The sequence below is a fragment of the Propithecus coquereli genome, unplaced genomic scaffold, assembly GCF_000956105.1.
Source record: "Propithecus coquereli isolate 6110/MARCELLA unplaced genomic scaffold, Pcoq_1.0 Scaffold13, whole genome shotgun sequence".
NCBI classification, from domain to species: domain Eukaryota; kingdom Metazoa; phylum Chordata; class Mammalia; order Primates; family Indriidae; genus Propithecus; species Propithecus coquereli.
In genome coordinates, this window is record NW_012137191.1 from 10,368,416 (window position 1) to 10,392,157 (window position 23,742).

General features: G+C 35.5%; 1 protein-coding gene across 4 annotated transcripts in view; it reads right to left on the minus strand.

The window, feature by feature from the left end:
* Nucleotides 1–23,742, minus strand: part of VCAN (versican) — a 113,687-nt gene that overhangs the window by 81,066 nt on the left and 8,879 nt on the right. For all 4 annotated transcript variants that reach the window (XM_012638475.1, XM_012638473.1, XM_012638474.1 and 1 more), the window contains exons 2-5: nt 21,302–21,377; nt 15,056–15,430; nt 11,763–11,937; nt 11,551–11,678 (exon numbers count right to left, since the gene is read on the minus strand). In XM_012638475.1, the coding sequence (XP_012493929.1) occupies nt 11,551–11,678; nt 11,763–11,937; nt 15,056–15,430; nt 21,302–21,371 (748 nt within the window). In that variant the 5' untranslated portion in view covers nt 21,372–21,377. The remainder of the gene's footprint in view (nt 1–11,550; nt 11,679–11,762; nt 11,938–15,055; nt 15,431–21,301; nt 21,378–23,742) is intronic.

The window sequence follows — 23,742 nt, forward strand, 5'->3', positions numbered from 1 at the left end:
AAAAGTCCAAACTTCTGTCCTTTCTTTGTGTCAACCCCCTATTATTAAAGTCAGGACATCTGTACGTGGATTTGTTTCATGGAATAGTTTCGAAAACATTGCTCTAAAGACGTGTGCTTCAATCAAGAAGATGAATCTCAACTGATTTACAACAAACATAACTCAGTATTAAGTTTCTGATATGTGTCAACTTGCTCAAGATACAAGCTGAATGAGTGGGCCAGGTAACCAGACAGAATCAATGCAGGAAAGTCCAAAGCAAAGTATATATGAAGCCAATTGCCTCCCAGCGTTGTGTCAAAGACTGCAAGTGGGCAAAAAGAGGATAGGCCAGACCAGGGAACTCTGATATAGTGTCTAAAGCAGCAATTTTAAGTTGAACATGGAAGGAGTTTATTTCTTATTAATAAAAAGAAGCTCATTTTGCAAAAAGTAAGCCAAGGTACAGTGGATTAAAGCAGCAGCCTTTCTCATCAATAATAATTTTCAGGAGTAAGTCTTTCAAACCCATATCCCACAGAAAAATGTGCATTTTAGGCTAAACACTGATCACTCTTACACTGAGAAAAGCAGTCAAGATGTTAACATTTCCAATGTTTCTATTGATCTACTTTCAATTTTTAAATCTGTAGTCAGGAATTTTTTTACAAGTCAAACAATATGTTTTAAACCATAGCACAGTAGCAAGAAATTGGATAGAAATTAAGTCTGGGCCAGTAATAGTAATGTAAATCCAGGCTTGGTCCAAAAGTGAATGGTTATATAGACAAAGATAAAATGTAGAGCATACAGGCAAAACCAAATTATAACCCAAAAAAACAGACAAAAGGGAAAGCCATTAATCACAGCAAACATGGGAAATCAAGCAAAGCACCTGGGTACATTCACTTAGTTGCTCTCTCTCAATATGAGTGAATTGGCCCAGCTATGTAAGATCCTTGCCTGAGGGTATCTTTTAGGCAACTTTCTGTCTCTGATGGGAATAATAAAATTTCCTTTTGGGTTAGCACTGTCTTTAGAGTTAGAGGGAGAATGCACAGCCTTCTGTGCCAGAAAATGCCTATTTTATTAGCATAAGACAAGGTCGTGTTCTGTCACTACTACTGGATACTTGGACCCGAACAATTTCGTGTATTTTTAGATTTACTGGATAGTTGCCCTCCTGGAAAACAAGCATCTTTTTTATAATTTCACAAGAAGTCTACTTTCAAGTTCCAGGAGTAACTTCATCAAAGACTACATTGATAGGACACTTATCAAAGTTGTAATTACAACACAGATTTGGAACATGTTTCAAAATGTTATCTGCCTATGAAAGAATATTTCATTTTTCTCTAATTAAAGACAAGAAATAAAAGTCAGGAAATACACAAAATATCTTTTATATATGCAAAATGATGCATTGTTTAAGATGTCAAGTTGTTACAAGAATTTATTGTGGTGTATACATATACATTCAGATTTGTGTACACATAAAATATAATGCAGAACAGAGAATTTCATACACAGGATAATTGGCACATTCATATGAAAAATATATATACAGTATCTTAAGCCATATTTTTCTAAAATTTCAAGCTAAATGCTTGTGGCTTTGAATTATTCCTGTTGTTTCAACTTTCCAGGGATGCCCTAGAAAAAACTGGGAGACATTGTTGGTGAGACTTTAATATCTAGTGGCATTCTACAAACTAAATTTTTCTTAATCATGGAAACTAACATTAGAAATATTATGGGAAAAAATACTTTAATCTGACCACTAGCTGCTACAAGACTCCCTGGAAAGTGGACCATGCCTATCCTTTTTCCATACTTCTGATCGCTAAATGGAAAAGTTGCTTCTTGGCAGACTCAAACATGACACATACTGAAATGGCAAGCAATGATGAAAACAATTCAAAACATTAAAAATGTCCCACAGTGTTCATAAAAGCTAGAGTTTGTACCCAGGAGTCACTCAGCAAAATTATTAACGAGGTTGAGTCTGGAGCAAAGCTAGGATGGGATGTTTCTCTCCCACTGAGAATTCCTTTCAATCACTAAGGTAAAAGGAGGAATTGATCGCAGATAATTACACAGTTCTATTCTAGACTGCAGTTGATGGGATGCTCTCATGGTAGTCAAAGCTGAGATTCTCCTCACAACTTTCTAGCCGAGTATATTTTCTGAGTGGTGTGATAAATGTTTATGTTTCTTCTGTTCATTTGTGCTCACAATCCTACTATACAGAACTGTTTGTTCTGAAATCAGTTCTTATAAACTAATTATGATTTACTTTGTCCATTTGGGAACAGAGCTTCCTGTTGTTTTTTCTATTCACTATGAAAGTTCAAGATTTGTAAATATTTTCACAATTCCTTGCTATTTGGGTCAAATGGTATGTAAGTAGTAAATGTATGCAAAAGTAGATGGGATGAGTAAGCTGGAAGTGATTACATGAAATAAGCTTCTAAATATGCATAGGATAAAACCACTTTTAGAATATATCAAATATCAAGGTGATAACAAAAAATCAACATAATTATTAGCTTTGAAGTGTTGGACTTTTAAGATTTTTCAAAGAAGGTTTCTTTTTTTTTCCTCTCGCTCTCTCTCTCTCATTTTTTCCTGTATCTATATACACAAGAACAAAGCAATGAAGACTAATACTTCTTATCCACTGGATCATGAAATTCATCAGCTATACATGTTTGGTTAACAGCTGACATATACTGCTGTATAACTTTTTGAGGGCCAATATTTGCGGATAATTTAAAAACATGTCAATTTCATCTAAGATTTGATCCTTTAACCCGCATGAAAGCCAATCTTCTATGAACAGTGAAAGGAAAACTCTAGGGCTGCCAAAAAACTTCATTTTAGAACCCAGAGTTAGCATTAGGCTGGCAATGTTTTGATTTTGGTAGTAATGAGACTAGAAAGCGAGGTAGGCACCTTCCAAATTTCTCACTTGTATTACGCTGAAGTAAAGCATAATGTGGCTTAAAGCACGAACTTCGGGTTATGAAATTTTTAACCTCTAATTAACTGTTAAGAGTATTATCATTAGTCTGCTGTGATAGTTAACATTTTCTAAATGAGATTACATTCATTTTAAAATGAATCTGCATATCTGTGAATGTGTTATTACACACGATCTCACATATGTCAATTTAAAGAGTTTAAAGATGCAAGAAGCCCCCACTAAAATTTAAACATCTTTCGATGGTTTTCAGGATGTCTGAACTCATTCTTTCCCATTGACAGAGCAGATCTTAATTAGAGTGAGAAAGAGGCTCTGCAAAATTTCTGGGTTTCTGAGTCTTCAAAATATACAAGAGATTGAACATGTTATTTGGTTTGACAGGCATAGTCTGACCTCAGGTCAACACAAGAGGATCAGCCTGGTTTTGGTTTTTCTGGCTTTTCACAGCTGGGAGGTAAATGGTGACTATATTTCCAAAGAAACTCTTTTGATTCAGAACTCCAGGAGATCTTGACATCAAAACCTTAAAGCAAATGACTGTCACATGCTTCAAAGGGTTTATGTCAAGACAGTGCTACTTATATAAAATGAAAGAGACTATATATAAAAAATCCTAAGGAATCCACTAAAAAACAATTAGAACTAATAAAAAAGTTCAACAAGGTTGCAGGGTATAAAACCAATATCTAAAAATCAACTGTATTTCTGTACACTTGCAATAAATGACCAGAAAAAGAAATTAAGAAAATTCCATTTAAGTTCGCATCAAAAAGAATAAGATACTTAGGACTAAATTCGGCAGAAGAACAGCAAAACTACAAAACATTGTTGAATGAAATGAAAGAATATTAAAAATAAAAACCCAGAAAGACATCCCAGGTTCATAGATCAGAAAACTTAATATTAAGATGGCAATATACCCCAAATTGATCTCAACATTCGGTGCAATCTTTATAAGAACCTAGCTGGCTTCTTTGTACAAAATGACAAGCTGATTCTAAAATGTATACAGGAACTCAAAAAACCCAGAATGGGTAAAATAATTTTGAAAAAGAGGACACATTTGGAGGTCTCACAGTTTCCAATTTCAAAATTTACTATAAACAGTAGTAATAAAGACAGTGTGATACTGGAATACAGATAGACATATAGATTAATGGAATAGAATTGAGAGTCCAGAAATAAACTCATCGATCTAGGGTCAATTGATTTTCAACAGGGTGCCAAGTCCATTAAATGGAGAAAGAATTGTCTTTTCAATAAATGGTGCTGAGACGAATAGATATCCACGTGCAAAAGAATTAATTTGTATCCCTACCTCACACTATATAAAAAAGTAATTCAAAATGGATAGAAATAAAAGTACAAGAGTTAAAACTTATAAACTCTTATAATAAAACATGGAGATAAATCTTCATGACTGGAGATTTGGCAATATTTTCTTAGACATGATACCAAAAGCACAAACAAAAACAGAGACAAATAGGATTTCAGCAAAATTAAAAACTTTGAATTATGTGCTTCAAAAGGCTATCAAGAAGGTAAAAAGATAACTCACAGAATGGGAGAAAATATTTGTAAATCATACATCTGAAAAGGCATTTTAATCTAGAATATATACAAAGCTCTCACAACTCCATAATAAAAAGACAGCCCAGTGAAAAATGGATGAAGGTTCTGAATAGACAATTCTCCGAAGAAGATATATAAATGACCAGCAAGCACATAAAAAGATTCTAAACATCATTAGCCATCAGAGAAATACAAATTAAAACCACAGAGACACGACTTCACTCTCATTAGGATGGTTACACAAAAGGTGAGATAACAGCAAGTGTTGGCAATGAATGTTGAGGAATCGGGACTCTAATATACTGCTGATGACAATGTAGAATGGTGCAGTCACATTGAAAGACAGCCTAGAATTTCTTCAAAAAGTTAAAAACAAAGTTAGAATTTGACCCAGAAATTTCAATGATCGTAATCCAATCAGTAACGCAATCATTACTCAAATAAGAATTATGATATTTTTATGTGAGAAATCAGATTTGAGAGAGTTTTGAGGGCACCTTACATCCTCTTGGCTTGCAAGGCTGTCTGCCCTGCTGGTGAATCTTTGGTGACCCTGGGAGTTTACTGAAGTGGAAAAGGAGAAAAGACATATCCAATCACTTAACCTCTCTATGCCTCAGTTTTCTTATATGCGGAAATGAGAGTTTTTTTTTAAAAAGTGCCTTACAAGGTTTTTATAAGACTTAAATAATAATGCAACCATACAATAAATAGTCTCCTCCCTTATTCTACTCGTGACAGTCCATCTACTAAAGTCCTGTACCGAATGAGGACGTCTTCTTCCAGAGGTGTTTACATTCACCCTGTAAACAGAAGCAACTCTAAGCAAGGTGTGTTAATCTCCAAAGCCTATACAAAAAACCACAGCTACAACCATGATACATGATTCTGTGAGTTCTACAGAGAATAACTAAAAAGTTTTCAGTGTCTTCTAGCACCAACCTTAACTAATGCGAAGAGATTCTGATACAGAATCAATATTTTAATCATCTGCTATGCAAAAAGCAATTTCACCTGACATGGGGCTTTCTAAGTGAATAAGTCCAATAAGGACACAAATCACCAATTCTTAAATAACCCCCAGCACTGAAACATTCTATAGATTACTATTGTAAATCTATTAAAATTAAAAAGGAAGAAAATTACACAATTTCCGGACTCGATATCTGATTTTGATCTAATTAAAGTTGCTAAACAGGTAGAATTAAGCCCTGTTCTAAGATCCATCTAATGACATTCAGGCCTTTACCTAAATGTTTAGCTTTTCATAGCTAAAGGATCTCCTAAGATAACAAAAAGGAAGTTATTTTTGGTTCTAGGTGACGCCCAAGGGTGACGTGGAGGTATTAAATAAATTGTAGAGGTGACAGAGCTATCCTAGATTTTGATACCAGGAAGCAGTAGAAGGAAATACCTTGTAATTGGTAAATAGGTACAAGAGAACCAATCCCAGAGAGGGCAATTTGCTGGGAAGAAGGGGTCACAAGGCAAGAAAGCGAAATTACTGTGAAAGACCAGAAAGGAGTATCTCTGGGAAGGAATTATTATTAAGAAACACCAAAGGAAAAAGAAAAGAAATTCAAAGAGAAAAATTAGCCTCACGGTGATTCAATAATGACAAAAAAAAAAAAAAAAAAAATCCTTAGTGAACTTTAACAAAGCCAAGCATTTTTTTAAATGTTACAGAAATGGAGAGCTGGTGGTGGAAGTCAGTTTCCAAAAGAGACAAAGGTTGGAGAAATACTGTAATTACCACCAAGTATTTCTTAGGTAACTATTATGTGTCCGTGACAGGAACAGGCCCTTATTTGCGGTTGGGTGAGAGGTAGACATTTATGGTCTTATCTCTCCTAGTAGCTTAAAATAATTTTGCAGAAATAAAACTAATAGATAACATTTTATATCTGATGGACACGAAACAACCAGAAAACAATTAAACACCAAAATACACAGAACTAACTGTAGGTAAAGTAGGAGTTCAGAGTCTAGAAATCTCAGTGTAAGCAGGAATAGCCAAAGAAGGAATCCTGAAAGCAGTAAGTTTTTGAGCACAGGAAAAATCAGAATGTTGGAAAGACGAAGGGTGTATGTTCCCTGAGAGGCACGGAGCAGAGTGCAGGCAGGGTGCGCACAGGGTCCGGGAAGGGCCGGGCACACGTGTGTGTGGTCATGTTGGAGAGTGAGGGAAACGAGGTGGAATAGGTTACAGTGGACCAGGTTTTATGGGCGTTGAAGACCAGGCAGAGTATGTGCTTGTGGATGAAGCCAACAAAAAAATTCAACACACAATGCTGAATAGGGGAGTTACATAGCAATGTGTGTAAGTGCTTTGATGGTTGTAAAACAGGTCCCTTGAAAAACTGTTAAAGGCATGGGGGCTATTCATGAGAATTAAAAGAAGAGATAAAACACAAAAATGTTCACAAACTAGAAATATGAGTATGGGATTCAGAAGAGAATTCCAGGGCTAGACATGCAAAAGTAGAAATTAACACTTTCATTTTCCATGTATTTGTTCTTTCTGGGTTCTTTTGTGTCCCATTCATCCCATAAGACATTTGGCTTACAATTTACATGCAAGTGAACAAAAATGAAATTAAATAAAATTATAAGGAAATTAAAGCAATGAAAAATCAGGAAGCAGATGGAATACTGATAAGGGCTGGAGACCTGTGAAGCTAATACCAAGAAGCAAGTGTAAGGCACGGTGAGTAGGGTGGGCACTTGGAGTTTGGACAGTAATTCATTAATTCATTCATTTATTCAGCTCCACCTATGGAGCACCTACTATGTACAAGGACATATTGGGGATACAAAAATGAATTTGTATAGTTCCTCCTCTCCCAGAATCCACAGTCTAGTAGAAGAGAGGGAAGTGAAAGCAGATATTTGCAGGAGGGTAATAATAGTCATATAGTCAAAGGTTCAGAGATGGTAAAGGTGAGAAAGTTCAATGAGGACTTAGGGAGGAGATATGAGATGAGAGAGTCTACAGTACAGGCCTGTCAGAGGGCTGAGGGGCTCGTGTAAGAGCTGAGGAATTGGAATAGTCAGGTGGTAGTTACTCCAGGTGAAGTAAAAGCCAAAAGGCAGAGCCACCTGGAAAATATAGGCCTTAGGATGATAGGATGTAGGTACCCAAAGTTGCCTAACTCAGAGGGGCAAGGAGCTCCTGGACTAATCATTTGTCAGGTCTGGGGACAAGACTGGAAGTACTGACTCATTTGCAAGGGAACTAAATGGGTCAACCATGAAAGAAGGCAGTCTGACTTCATCTGCCACACTCTCATTTATCTGTGGGGAGAATTAAATGTCTATAAAACAGAAATTTTTCTTACATGTACCTGCTACCATGATGAAACCAAATAGTCACTCTATTAATTTCATTAAAAAAGAATTGAAGATTCCTAGAAAGTTTGAGTGTTTTTCTTGTTTTTTTTGGCTGAAATATTTACATTGTACTCAATTTTTTCCCAACACATTCTTATCTATTTAGGAATTATTTCTTGCTATAGATATAGCTGAACAAACATACTCCCTAATAAACTGCCTGTTTTCAGCATAGAAATGCAATAACTCACAAAGCACTTTCATAAGTATTTAAATCCTCCAGTGGCAAAGTGGACACATTTGATTTAGGAAGATAATGTTCTAATCAGAGAATAAACTTATTTCAAACAATTGAGGAGGGATAGTATAGGAATTCTATTTTGTCACAGTGTTATTTTTAATTATTCAATAATGCTCAAGCATGTAGCTATTTATCATATTCAAAATGACCCTTCTTCATGAAGTGGCCCATTTCCAGATCTTCTCTATATTCTTCAAAGTACTGTGACTCAAACAGACTTTTGATACAGCATTGTACTTGTAGTAGCTCAAATCAATTCTATTTTAAAGAAACCTCTAGAGAAGAAATTTTACAGCCTTTCAGGGTCCTTTCTACATTTAACAGTATTCACTATAAGAAAAGTTTTTCTTATATTGAACTTCATTTAGACTTGCAATTTTAACTCCTTTCTTCTTGTTATGAATTCATTGGAAATAAAACACCTCTCCTAAGCTATATAACAAGAGCCATTATTTATTAAGCACTTACTTTGTGCCACACACTGTGATAAAAGCTTTACATATTATTTCATTCAATCTTTATACCATAATGAAAAAGTAAGTATTTTTATTGTTCCCATTTCATAGAAGAAATTGAAGCTTAGAGAAGTAAAACCTTGCCCAGGATCTAACCACTAGCAAATGGCAAAACTGGGACTCAGTGAGGTCCTTCCTATTCTTAATTATGAGGAACTTAACTGCTTTCCAAGAGTCCTCTCTCAGCCTTGTCTTTACCCTTCCTAAATAATTCCAATCCTTTACCCAATTTTCTAAATCATTTAATCAACTCAACCCTACTTTCAAACCCTCTCAACATTTTCCAAATCTATTTTACCGGGAAACAAATATTAAATTTCCTAATAAGGGTTATTTTATGGATCTAATTTCTAGATTCCTATTTTAAAATCTTCATTCCATTAATTTCTTAATAACAGTGCTCTATTACTGAATCATGTCTAATAAGCCTTCATACCTTCTAGACCATTTCTAAGAACACAAGGTGATACTGAAATGCTTACTAGTGGATATAGCTAATGTAATTGCTCTTTTACACCTACTAGTTTATTTTTTAAAATAGAATTGAATATTCTATTAAACATTCATTGAATATGCATAACTGTTATAATAGCCACCATAGAAAAAGAACCAGTTTCATTTTCCCCCCCAAACCCAGCAGGATTTAACTTAGTATAAACATTTAAATTTTGTAGAAAAATACATATGTCAAAATAAATATGACATCATAAAACAAGAAAGGAGAAAAAAATAGAAGGTTGACATCATCAACTAAATATCTTTCATGATCAATAATTAAATTAAAACAAAATTAATTGCCTTTTTGAACAAGCCTTCATTTTATACTTAATGGATATTTTTCATCAGATCATCTGGAATATATGACTTCTGACCTAAAGTAATTGTGCCTTGGCTCATGACTCCTGTGCATATGTTCCATCATGTGCATTCTGAGTACATCAATATCTCCAATTTTCACTGCTCCCATCATTTCTCATACACACACACTTGGCTCCCCAAAAATACAATAAAATATAGGTGGGAATTTTTACACTCATGAATATGGCAAAGTCTCTTAGGAAGAATTTTGGCTCATCTTCAAATAATCTTTTATCAACGTGGCAATTGAAATACCAGATGTATTAATAATTTTATGTAGTCAACTTTCCAAAAGAATTTTTGTCAATTCACAGATTAGCCAATGGTCTTTACTTCAAAGAGAAGACATATACTTCAGTAAAGAAATGAGAGAAACTTTACAAGAACAATCTTGTGATCTTCCTCTCACATCATCAGCCATGAAAGTTCTCTTTAACCCCCATCCCACTTCAATTTCAAGTCAAGAGAGAAAAGAACAGTGTCCAAAGATTTGCTAATTATTCCAAGGGCCAACAAACAAGGAGTACAAAATTTCAAGAACAATGCCATTGTAAACGTGCTGCATATTCTCCAAATTGTCAAGTTTCCTTTATGAAACAAATAAAAGCCTTGTTACTTCGCTGACACAAATTTCAGCCAGTGCTTGAATTAGTGTTTGTACTGATTCTTTTATCTTTGTCTTCCAACTTTTACATTCTAAAACTAAAAAGCTCAAATTCTATTGACTTGGTATAAATACATGAACTAAAGTTATGCTGTATTCCACATTACAAGTTTTCAGTCATCGAATATGTGGAACATTTATCCCAAGGAATTTTATAAAATCCAGTTGAGTTACAATGGGGCAAAAACATAACATTTGCCTTAGAAATGACTATGCTTATGGAGGTGGGAAAGGACTTCTGAAAGACTAATAAATCCTCCCTCATTGTGGACTATGCATATATCATCAAATGACAGAGCCCAGTTCCCAAACACTGATTAGGGCTCTCTGAGCAGACTGAGGGGTCAGCTCTCAACAGCGGTTATTTATTCAATTCATAGAATCATGGAATCACAAAATTTTAATGTTGAAAGAAACCATTAAAATCATCTGTTCTAATCTCCTAATTTTACACAAGAAAATTATCATTCTTTTTATGTGTATACAGCCAAAATTAAAAGTGTAATTCAATTTTATACTACTATTTATACATTTAGGCTTCTAAAATTCCTGTTAATATGAATGAAAATCCATTCCAAAAATCATAGAAAATTTCTACCCATGTGCCTTTATAATAAAACTGCATTGTGCCCTTTAGATAATATTGGCATTATTGAACTCAAACTTGTTTTGAAGAATCTCTAAATCAGGCAGAGGAGAAATGATAGTGCCAAAAAATCAATCAAACTCTAAGCGAGTTAAAAGCACGGGCTATATCTTGACTGGCTTCAGATCCCTAACGATAGCAGGGTACCTATCACACAGTAGGTGTTTTTTGTGTTGATGGGTTTAAGGAATTTAATGCATTGATTGGTTCAATGAATGAATGATTGCTCTGAATACAAGTGTAACAAAGTAAACAGGAAGAGAAAGTTAAAAATCCCTGCTGGGCTAGTTTACAAAGTTATTTATTTGAGCTTTGGGATGTTTATCAGTACTTGGATTCACAGTGGTTTGTCATCACAGGATTTTTACCTGAAGTTCTCACCAGAATAGGTACCACCCTTACAGCTTTCTATTCTTAATGCTCTAAAAATGTATTGGAAACAGTCCAAGAGCAGCATGACTATAAGAAAACCTGCCATTAACTAAAGACATTTCTAACCTGCATAACCATTTACACACTCCTCCTTCTCTTTCCACTTTAATTTAAGCTTATTTTGCCACAAAATCATACGGTCATTTAAACAAAATGTTGTCATTCGGAATCCAAACAAGCATGAAGACGTGCTCTATTCCAATGCACTTCTAGTCTTTCCCCAATTTTCTTCCTTCAAATGAAGCTATAGAGGCTTAAACATCTTACCATCCAGATGATCCACATAACAATACACATCATAAGTTTCCCGAGGAGAACGGAATCCATAGGTCCTGACTCCTTCCTTCCCCATCATATCTCCATAACAGCCTTCTCGGGGAGCCCGAATGGGATATCTAAGGAAATAAATGGCTAATAAGTGGCACTTTCTTCTCACTCCCAAATTAATGAGCTCAAGCCTATGGCCCCAGAACTCTCACCTAACAGTCTGATCAGACAGCCAGCCTGCATCACACTGTTCAAATCCATCTTCATAGGCGGCAAAGAGCTGTTCCGGGGTTGCTATGACTGCCCCAACATCCACGCAAGCCTTCTGAGCCATCTCAAAATTCAGGGTATACCTGCTGGTCGCTGCCCTATAGTGAAACACAACTCCTGCAAAGACAACAGCAAACAATTATGAGCACATTCAAATCTCTCACTTTGCAGTGCAAAATTTCTCATTGGAGCAATGCGTCAAATTAATTAGTAACATGGTAATAACATCAGGATAATTCTTTATTTTTACCGTATGTAGCATTATGCAAAATCATGTTGATTTGAGGATCTCCAAAAATGCCATTCATCTAGGTGTCCCCTTCTGCTCCATTAGAAAGTTTCCTAGCCAGGGATTTTCTGTTAACATGTAAACAATCCAAGAAAGAGATTTAAATCACTAAATCCCAAATGATGGACAGTTGTCCTAATTCCAGGCAGTATTCAGCCTATCATGGAAACACCAGGCACCTAAAGGGAGTAGGCTCTGCTGAAGATACTAATACAAAGAATTAAAGGGGCCCAAAGATCAACTTCTGCTTCATAATTTTACCCAGGGACAACCCAACAGACCAGTCTCATGAAAATATTCACTAACATCACTTCTCCAAATATAAAACATTGAGATATTTACTTTCAGAGACAATATACCATGGTGGAAAAGAGACTGGCCTAAGTATGAGTAAGAAGCCTTGTTCCAATCCCAAATTTGCTACTTGCTTATATACAGGTCAAGCTCTCTGTGCCTTAATTTCCTCCTTTGTGAAGTGGAACTAATATTGTTCATGTTATTTGATTGATCTGAAGGTGAATTTAGGTAAAGGATTTTAAAATGCTGGGTAGGCTACCATGTACTGCCCAAATGTTTATCATATTCACCACCTGACCAGAGTAACTTAGGGTCTCTGCTATGACAGATAAAATGTATAATTTTTATACAAAGAAACCCTGAAATAAAGTTCTCCAGACTCCCCTGGTAGAAGCTCCAAATACTTTCCTCAAATTCCATTCTGTTGTATTTTAGGGGTTGTATAAACGAGTGGTTTTGAACTGTGCTCTAGGGTGCAAGGAATTGTCAAAGGGATGAGGAAAGAGCAACTAAGGGGGTAGAGCTTTGGATTCTCTCTTCTCGTTTCAACAAGAGTGTCTCTATTTTTAACTGGAGTAAATATGGTGACTCATTTCTGTAAGACACCAAAGTGGATCAAACTAACGTGCCAGGGAAGTCGCTGAAAAATAGAAATTGAGGTAGCTGGGTCTTATGAATGAGATTTCATTAAGAGTCATATCATTTAAGAACACTTTTTTTTTCTGTTATTTGGAATGAATTGTGGTTTCCAAGGCACGTGCCACTCTCCTTTTACTCCTTGTAATTGCCTGGGATTGACAACAGTCTATCTTCCACAGCCTGACTTCTAGCTGTGAGACTGTCTCCCGTGTGTCCATCCTTAGATTGTCTCTGTCTTCTAAGGCAAGCATGTGCCAGTAAAGTAACCTTAGGGGAACAGACCAGCCATCTCATGGATAAGTACCTCTGATCAGTGCCAACACAAAAAACCTGTGTAGGCACTGAGTAGATGCAATGACAACCAACATTCATTTTCCCATTTCTGCTCTTCCATGACTCAAATATAAGTCTTTGCAAAAATAAAATAAAATAAAATAAAACGTCAATTTGTACCTTCTATAGAACCTCTCTAAAACTGCCAGTAAGTATACACTCTGCTATCCAGTAAGTATGAGAGATAGCTTAAAATGATCACTAAGGCTTAAGCAAGAATTTCAGTGGTTTTAGATTAGTTTTATGTTGATCAAAGCTTCAAATAGTCTTCTTGGTAATTAAAAATCTTCCAAGTGCATGGAAGATTGGTGTAAGGAGGCACAAAGGGGCCTCCTCAACCAAGGCAGGGAACTTCAATCTGTGTAAGTATCTCCGATTGCTGGAATAATTTGAAGACCCCATGGAGCTAAGGAGATTAAGTGGAGGATTTTCATTGTTTCAGAGGGGCAAGGGGCAAATCCATTGCTAATTCTTTAATGATGAAAAATTGTAAGAAGTTTTTAAACTCCTTTGGGGATTTAAAAAAAGTGATATATAAACAAAAGAGAGAGAGAGAGAGAAATCACAGTAGTACCATCTGAGGCTAAATAAAATAATGATGAGATTAGAAGAGCCCAGGATATTTAGTGGATGCCTGGACAACATAAAAATAGATTTATAGAAGGGAGCAATAACACATGAATGTAAAAGTGTGTTCAGAAAATGAATTTGTTGCATCTGAAATTCAGAATATTTCCTTTTGGCTACACAAGAAAGAGTTTTAATAAAACCCTTTATATATTTTTCTGAAAGGTAAATATTTTATAGGGAAATGGAGAGTTGGAAGAAAATCTGTTCCATCATGTCTGGGTATTAGAATTTTGCTTAATAACTTGCCAAAATATTATGCTTCCAAGAGCTATGGCATTATGTGTGTACCCAATTAAAGCAATTTTTCTTTGCTTTGTCTCCTAACTTAAACTCAAATGACATATAAACCACCACTGAAAGGAGGGTAAAACTAAAATGTCTCATTGCAAGATTTAATGGATAACAAACAACTAGTATATTACCCTTAAAAAACTTTATGAAGTTCTTGTTTTGATCTGATTCAAATATTTATTAAGTTTTAGCTTTTTTAATACACTGTGATCTGTACCATGGTTTTTATTAAGTACAGTATTTCTTCAATGTAAGTTAAGATAGAATTTATATTTCTTAAAAGCAAACTCAAAGATTTTAATAATCGTACTGAGACAGTGAGAAAAAGGGGGAAAAGTTTTTGTGTGTATATATATGTATATGCATGTATGCACACATCTTTCATATGTGTGCATACACACATATGAAAAAATTAAAACAAACGGTATATCAGCCTTTACAGTCTTGAAAAATAATCATTGATAGGTCTCAACACTGAGTAAAGGTCATTGAACTATGTACCATGTCTCGAAGTATTCATTATTTTCAGTATATTCTACATTACTACGTGGAATGAATGAAGTTCGCAAAAAGTCACCTGTCTTGACCTCTGAAGAAATAACAGTTCATCTTTGGTGAGAGGCATAGACTATTGGATTGATGGGTATTTTTCCCCCTTGTCCAAACCACGAACAACAGTTACTTTTGAGTACCATTTCACAACGCTTCTGAACCAGTTATATCGTACCACCTTCTTGTGGATTCTGAAAGCCTTACCATCCACGGCCAGTGACACCGAGTCTTGCGTGTCTTCAATCCCGTACATGACGTCGCAGCGGTACAGGCCCGCGTCACTTGCGCGCAGTTTGACCATGGTGAGGGAGGCATCGCCCACATCCTCAGGGTGCGTGGGGACGGACACTCTCCCTTTGTAGCCCTGACCGATCTTGATATTTCCATTTTGGGCCACAAGGACAGTTGTCTCCTTTAAATCCTTTCCATTTTTGTCCACTTCGATCTTAGACCATTTGATTCGGAGAAATTCGCTGGTGTTGTAACTGGGTGGCAAAGTAGGCATGGTTGAAAAATGACAAGGTAGGCTGACTTTGCCAGAGAGGGCGCCCTTAACAGGTGGGCTTTTTTCCACTTTGACTGAAGGAAAGAGAAAATAGCAGATTAACAGTCCTAAAAAACCCAAATTGAGTCTACTAAATATGTGAATGTGTGAGAAACCTTTATAATGGTTTGGTTGCATCTTCAATATGTGAAATCATTAGAATGACCCTGTGTAAAGAGACTAGCATATAATTTCAGTGATGTTTTATAACAAAGACAGGGATTAATAAGACTCATTTTTATGTACTGAAATATGGCATTCATTTTAAAATATTTGCAACTTAGTCTTTAACATGAAAAAAATAAGCAATAAAATAAGACAAGTATAAGAAGAAAATCAACCAAGGGCAAAAGACGAAGGTGGGTAGAATCAGTAGCAAAGGTTTAAAAGATTGGGCCAATCTTAGGAAGAGCATTTGAAAGGTGAAAATTATGTCTACAGGTCAGAAGACAAAAAATTTTTTAAAGATAATTGCCATATTATCTTAGAGGAAATGAAAATAAAATGCAAAGGGGCAGTGAGAATTTTAATAAAGTACTTTACAGGACGGGCACAAGGAAAAGTCTAACATTCGAAGGACCCTCTTAAGTCCATGTTTGAACCAAAGGCTTTCATCATAAGGACAAATCCAGCTGCAATCACTTTGCAGTGAAATGTTACCTCTCAATCATATGCCGGGGGGGAAAGTTGGCTTCTGTTCATCTAACCCTCCTAAAATATTTACCTGCAGAATGTCTTTCTGTTTAAGCCTTTAAATTTTTAATGATAAAGAATACATTGACTATAATTTAACACCATTACATGCAAAAGAAAATGTTCTTTTCACTCTTATAGGAAACCATCTCCCTCCCCACCCCCACCTCCCTACTTTCCAGACTCTGTTATTAGGCTAGACAATGTGTTGGTAAGAAAAGAAATTGTCGTTAATGCACAAGCAACACCCACTTCATGAGAATATGGTTAACGAGTTAATAGCAGCCTCTAAGTGAAGCGAAATAATGATTTTTAATTAACAAAATGGTGTGTATCTAACACTTATTGTGTTAGTGGTCAAAGGTATTTGGTAACATATATCTCAATATGGACATGCATCAGAAATGACATAGATATCAATGTAACATTGATATAGATATTGATAACATTGGAATAAGTCATTTTGCAAATTGTAGGAAAATATTATGGAGATAGTATACTCTTTAAGAAAAAAATTCTCTATTGCTAAAGATTGAAATTTTAACTTAAAAAGGATGGGCCTATAAAATCTTTTATATGATACAAATAATCTAAAATAATTAATAGAGTATTCTATTTAGTGTACTTACTATAGAAATCACTAATCTATTTTAAATTTATGATGGTTATTGCTGTCATGCATTTGTTTATCATTTTATTAATCTACATATAGCTCATCCAAAACAGATTTAAGGGACTTAATAAAATTAAATAAAAATAAATTGAAGTCTGTATTAGCTGCATTAAATTAATCTTTAAAATGTTACGAAGACTATTAGAATTTTGGAATATAATAGCAAGGGAATAATTCCATTTTTTAATGGCCTCCTTGGCTTATAAAATAAATTCTCTAACTTAATGCTCACCCTTCGAGTAAAACTGGTCCAATTCCTTACTAAGGACGCTCCACTGAGAGGAAAGAACAAGCTCCCAGCTGGCTGCTGACAGACCTGAACCAGAACACATGTCTCCTGACACCTAATCAAGGAATCATTTAGCTTTGGTGTTCTTCCTCTGCCCCTAAATTAAGTTGCAAAAGTCTTCATTTTCGTTCCCATTCAGAGTCTACTCTAGACCCATCCTATTTCTATAATTCTTTAATCACTATCTGAATTGAAACTTTTTAGTAATTTTATGATCTTTTTAATAAATCCATAAAGTTTGCAGGGGACTCCCTGAAAGTAACCCCTACCTGTTTCATATTCTTTTAATCTGGACTCAATTAGGGAAATGTTGACATCACAAAGATATCTGGAATTGTTTTTTTTTTTTTTTTTTTTTGCAAAGGGTAAGGGTTTTAATAACATAAAGTATGAGAATTTTGTGATCTAAAAATCTCCAAATTTACATTCATCATATGTTCTAGAAAATTTCATCTTCCTTATTGAAGAATTATTTAGATGATTAACTTTGCCACAAATAAAATGTTGCTTTTTAATGGAAAAACAAACATTTTTATCAACTTCAATTATGTTTTAAGTTATGAAACTCGTTATAATCTCCTTAAAATTAGTTTAGGATAAATTACTTTAAAATCTTTAACATACATTACCAAATTATAGTTCTTTTCACAATTTTAAGTGTATACGGGCAGACATGAAATTCAGCCCAATCTAATAGATAGAAACTAAGTTTCTGAAAACTTAGAGCATTGCTAAGTAACTGTGCTATAACAAAAAGATACATTAGAACAAAATAATGTCAAAAGGCAATTTCCTAAAGGCTATTTATTGTCCTGGGTGTTTATAGGTACAAGAAAATTAAAAGCTTTGATTGGATATAAATATATATTCATGTAGAACTCAATATTAACAACAGGATTAACAGAGAGCTGTGTGGTCACATCTTTTGTGTATCAAATCTTGGGTCTTAATGTACTTGGTCACAAAAACTAAGTTCACTAAATGTAAATATTTTAACAAAGAAATTTAGTAGTTCAGAGTACAGTGTTTATAGACTATGCATGCTTTAAAAAAATCTGCTACCTACAGGAACTTGTTTGAATCTCTGACAATGTAAGTAATAAAAATGAATCCTAACAAAAAGTTCCCTGTTCCCACCAGATGGTTTATAGTCTAAACGAGTAAAGTACAGGAGAAAGCTCTAAATAATGAATGAACAATTACTCCTCATTCTTTGTCAGTAGATTCTGCAGACTAAGCATGATGTAAATCCCATCTGCACAATTTGACCAAACATACACATAGACCTTGGCCACATAAATGTGAGATTGAGAATATGGGAATTCATTTCTCACTAAAGTGATAAATATCACCAACTACTTCATTCATTTACTCATGACTGTGCATGACTCCATTTTCTACTAGTGGAGGAATATCAAAATAACTAGGTCAATTCTAGATAATCAATGATTAGGATAGTTTATAACCTAATACAATGGGTATCGTTAAAGCCAAGAACTCTTGGTGTGTTAAAATAAAGCCAGTAACAGTAGACAAGATGTTCATTTATGTTAGTCATTAACCTCTTAAATGTCTGGGAATAAACAGAAAATCTTAAGATAAAAGTACTTGTGTTGATTCAATATGCTACTGTTGTATGTCTTTCTATGAACCTTGTAGATCTGTTTTATGTGGGTCTTATGTTTTCTACTTTTATCTCTCACATGAAAAAATAAAATTCTCCTAAAATTAGCCCCAAATTAATTAACTTTCAATGGTGATCATGGATTTAAAAAAAATGGGTACAGAAATTACTCAATTTTGTTGGCTTTTATGATTATTCTTAAAAATGCTGTAGAGGAGCTACACCATAAGTTGTTTTATTTTGTTTTGTTTTTCATTGCATGGGTTCTTTCTTTGTCTTGAGTGGAAAATCTAAACTTCAGTGGAAGGATGGTTGCCTACTGCTTTCTCTGTAATTCCCCTTCCTGTGCCGACTACCCAAACCAACTCCTCTTTCCATGTTGTTTTCTACATACTTCCCTGGGCACTGTTGTCCTTGCCTCTCTGGGACCTTCACTTTCACTTTCTGAAAACTTTGAGGAAGACAGCTTTTGGGTTATTATCTGACTGATGGAGCCTAGACTCTAAGAGCCATCTGGGTCATCCACTGTGGCATCCATTCATTCACTCATTCAGTCAATGCATAAAATGATTGTGTGCTGGCAGTGTGACAGCCACTGTGCTAGAAGGCGAAAGGCCCTTTTGCAATGTGCAGTCTGCTTGGGAGCAAAAACAAAGAATAACATATCATAAGAGCATAGTATGTGCTGTAATAACTGTACCAGCACAGGGGGGAAGGGGAACATGGAGGAGGGGCTTTTTAAGTAGCTAGAAAGGGGAATGAGGAGGCCGGGAAGGAAAGGACAGCTATCCCAGGAGTCAGCTCACCCTTGATTCCCCTCAGGCTTTCAGGAATCCAATCCATTAGGGGTCTGAATCCTCCATCCCCACTGCCAGTACCTGATAGAAGCTGCCCCATTTCATGCATAGGCGACTGCAATAACCTTCTAAGTGATATCCCTGCTGCTACTCTCGCTCTCCTACAATCAAATCTGCCTAGAGCTGCTTAAATAGAATTTTCAAAAATTCATCAACTTATATCTTTCACTTGTTGAAACCCATCAGTGCTTCCTCCTGCACTTGAAATAAAATCTAGTCTTTTCCAAAGCCTACTGTGCCCTATGTAGATAAGAAATGTAAAACGGTGGTGAAGAGCACACACTCCTGTGACTGCCTTGGTTCATCCCCCAGCTCTGCTGCTTACTGGATGTGGGACTTTGAGCAAGTACGTAGCCTCTTGGTGCCTCAGTTTCCTCTATATAATACATGGGTAATGGATGTTTCAGTGAGTTAGTGTTACTCACTTAATAGAGTTCCTGGCTTGTAGGGAGTCCTATCCAAGTGTTAGATGTTGTTATTATTTGGATGAACTGGTTTCTGCTCCTCTCTGTGCCCATGTCTCCTACTTTCCTTTTTATCGCTACTTTTCAACTACAGTGACCTGCTGCTCAAATACACTATGTTTTTTTCCTAACTTAGGGCTAGATCTTGGCCGCTGGCTTGCTCCTCATCATTCACATCTCAGTTTAAATGTTGCTTTCTCAAAGATGCCTTACCAACTTCCCCCAACCCAGGCCACTCTTGAGGATGTTACTCGGCTTTATGTCCATCAATCTGAAAGTACCTCTATTTTCTGTTTACTTGTTTATTTCCTGTTTCTTACAATTAGGGGATTGAGTTTAATGAAAACTAGGACAATGTATGACTCATCCACTTGTATACCCTTGGATACTCAGAATAATATTTGACGCAAAGAAAATATTCAAAAAATATTGTCCATGGGTGAATAAATGAATGAGTGGATGGGAAAATGGATGGAGGGTAAATGAATAAATGGATTATAGATGAAGTGATACTTAAACTTTGAGTCTCGAAGAGTGAATTGAAGTAGAATTGTAGGAAATAACAGGAGTGCCAAGCTAGAGGAATCTATAGGGAAAACCAGAAAAGATGGAATCTGTGCATGTGTAAATTATTTCAGAGAGTCTGAAGCACAATGTGAGCATGAGGAAGAAATGGAATCTGAGTGTGAAGGGTGCACTGGACAGAAGTAGATCAGTGAAACTCAGGACAGTGTCTTTCTTCAAATTCTTTCATATCTCCTTGAATATATTAAATAATGAACTTGGAATTCAGGAAACCTTATTAGGTGGGAGTAAAATTTAAGCTAGAAAAAACAGTGCATGTGCATGCCCAGTTACTTTTTATAAGAAGCAAAGAAAAGAAAGGGAGATGGTGCAAAAACTTGGCTGTCAACTTTATCTTCTTGACTCTTTCCAAACTCTAGTTTCCTGGGTGTTTAGCAATCTTCTTTTTTGTATAAGAAAGTCTTTGAGAAATACTATTAAAGAAGTTAAAATTTTAAAATGTGCCCAATGCCACATATGAGCCTTTCTGCACAACTGAAAGTACCCTGGGAAGTTACTGAAAGCCCACTTGCGTCTTTAGCAAACTGCTTGTTATTTTGTTTTGACTTACCTATTTAAAACCACTGTTTTCAGCCTAATAATATTTTATCTAATAGTTTTCAACACTGAATGGATAAAAAAAAATCAATCTTTTATCCTAGCAATTCCATATTGTCATTCCGTCCTCTGGTACTTAAATTTTTATTTCAATTAACAACAAAGAAATTGTTACCACACTCACCTTTATGTAGTGCATGGGTTGCTATTAAGGTTGAGCACATCCATAAGATGCTCTTTATATTTATCAACATCTTGTCCTAGAAATGAAGAGAAACACAAAATAATAAATCACAAGCATTCAGGTTTGCAGCAGGCCATAAATCACATGCTATGTGTGTGTTGTATATACTAAGAGTACAAGAAGCAGCTCCTCTTGGATTGTAAACACAGGAGGGAACCTGTAATACGAGAAGTTGTCTCAATACTTTAATTATTAGCTTGAATCTCACCCAGTGCAGAAGTTACCAAAATAATTCCAGAACCCAATTTGGGACATATAACAACGTGGATGTGTGTGACAACCACAACTGAGTAGGCCATAAGAAGAACAATAGAGACCGCAGCCTAAGTAACCAGTGGCTAGGAACTGACACAAAGAGAAAGGGGTGACCACGAAGTCTATTTAGAAACAGAAAGCTGGTTGCAGATGGAGCAAGAGGAGATGGGGAGCAATAGAGAGACATGTTGAAGGAAAGAAATCTGCATCAACTCTGAGGGGAAAAGGAACCCATTGGTGGTTCATTCACATGGTATCAAAACAGAAAATAAGGACCTCAGCAGGCTTTTTAAAGCACAGACTGCATTTGGTTTCTAGCTGGCTGAACAAACAAATGTATTATAAGGAGCTGTTAATTACAAAAGTGACCGGTGCTTGCCATGAGTTTTAAAGCAGTTCCAAGAGTTCTAAAGTCTCAAGAAGAAAGAATGAAAGAAAATATGCTGTACTGAGAGCCAAGAAACTCTTCTCTGGCTTGCCATTAACCTGTTGCATGACTTTGGGGAAGACATTGAACAATCTGGTTCTCAGAATGGTCCCTTCCAGCTCCAATTTCTATGAAGCTATAATTATGAGGAGGATAAGTACCAGCATTGAGGACCATCTAGAAATCAAAGAGCCAACACTTAGAAGAATGGCAGAAGTGTATTTGGTACCCATGGTCATGCCTTCCCAGTGACATTTAGCACTATGCTATAATAGCCATTGTTGGTTAGCCTCCCATAAGCTGTTCCTCTTTCTCCTTTCTAACAAAACTCTGGTTCCATTCTCATGACTTTTGTCCTTCACACAGCCGTATAGTTTAGAGGTCAAACTCCAGCCCAAGAGGAAGATCCCGATGTCCTAAGTCAATCATAGTGGTCCCATTCCCTTTGCCAATGATTGGTTTCGGAATGGCATATGATACAATCTTGGCCAATGACATGTGAGGGGATTTCTGCTCCTAGGAGGTACTCCTTAGAAGGATAGATTAATCTTAAGAATGCAAAAAAGGAAGAGATGGTTGCTCTTCTTCATTGGACATTATCACAATAGGATATTTCTCCTGAAACTGTTGCAGGGATCTTGCATCTGTGAGCATGTGAGATAGCCTCTGGGAATGAAGCTGAAAAGGAATCAGAAAGGACAAAGCTTAAGACCTCAAGCATTAGACCTAGAGGGGGACATGCCTTTGAACTTCTTTTCATTTGAGATAATAAATCTCTTTAGTATTTAAACACAATAAAATCAGGGCTTTTTGTTACTTACAGCTGAAGACTTCCTAACTGACACATATTTGAGTTGAAACCCTGAATAACTTCCTTAGAACCTGACTTAGAAAATTACTGAACTGTATTATTTAGGAAGCCTAGACTGAAAAGAAGAAAGTGCTGTAAGAATCCAAGTCCAATTTGTGCTCAAGTTCAATTTCATAATTTATGACAACTATTTCTTTTTCCTTAATATTATTCTGCATTTGATTTCTTTATTTTATAAATCTTGAATAAGGGTTAGAACCTTTTTAAAACAAAATCATAAAATTCTATCATTCTAGATATTTCCAGAAGAGCATTTTTAACCTAAAACATCATAGGCTATGTTTTCCATCTATAGGCCAATTGATGATTCACAATGAAAAGCATATAGTTGACAATCCTAAATTAATCTTGATAACTGAGTTTATTATTTATCATATAATTACCAAGGTATCCTAATAGACTTTGTTAAACACTGAGAAATGCCATAGTATTGCTACATTTCTGGATTTCTTATAAGATAGCACAACAAGCAGGAAGTATATACCTATATCTCAATGCTATTATAATATTTCAGGGAAAAATAAAGATATCAATTGCACAGCCAAAATGAAATGTGGGTTGTATGATAAAACTCTATTAAAGGAAATGCATTCCATGAGTATTAACTGAATTCAAACAGGAAACCTTTCTTTAATTATACTTTTAAACAATAACTTTCTACTTTCCTGTAAGAAAAAAATTGTTCTCTATTTTTCTCTTGTCTTTTTCTTTTTTTCAGGAAATCTTTATAAGCATAATTTTAAAAGTCTGGGCTTTACTATCAAATAGCCCTTAATGCAAGTTCTACATTCTCTACTTACATTCTGTGATTTTGGGTAAATTACTATA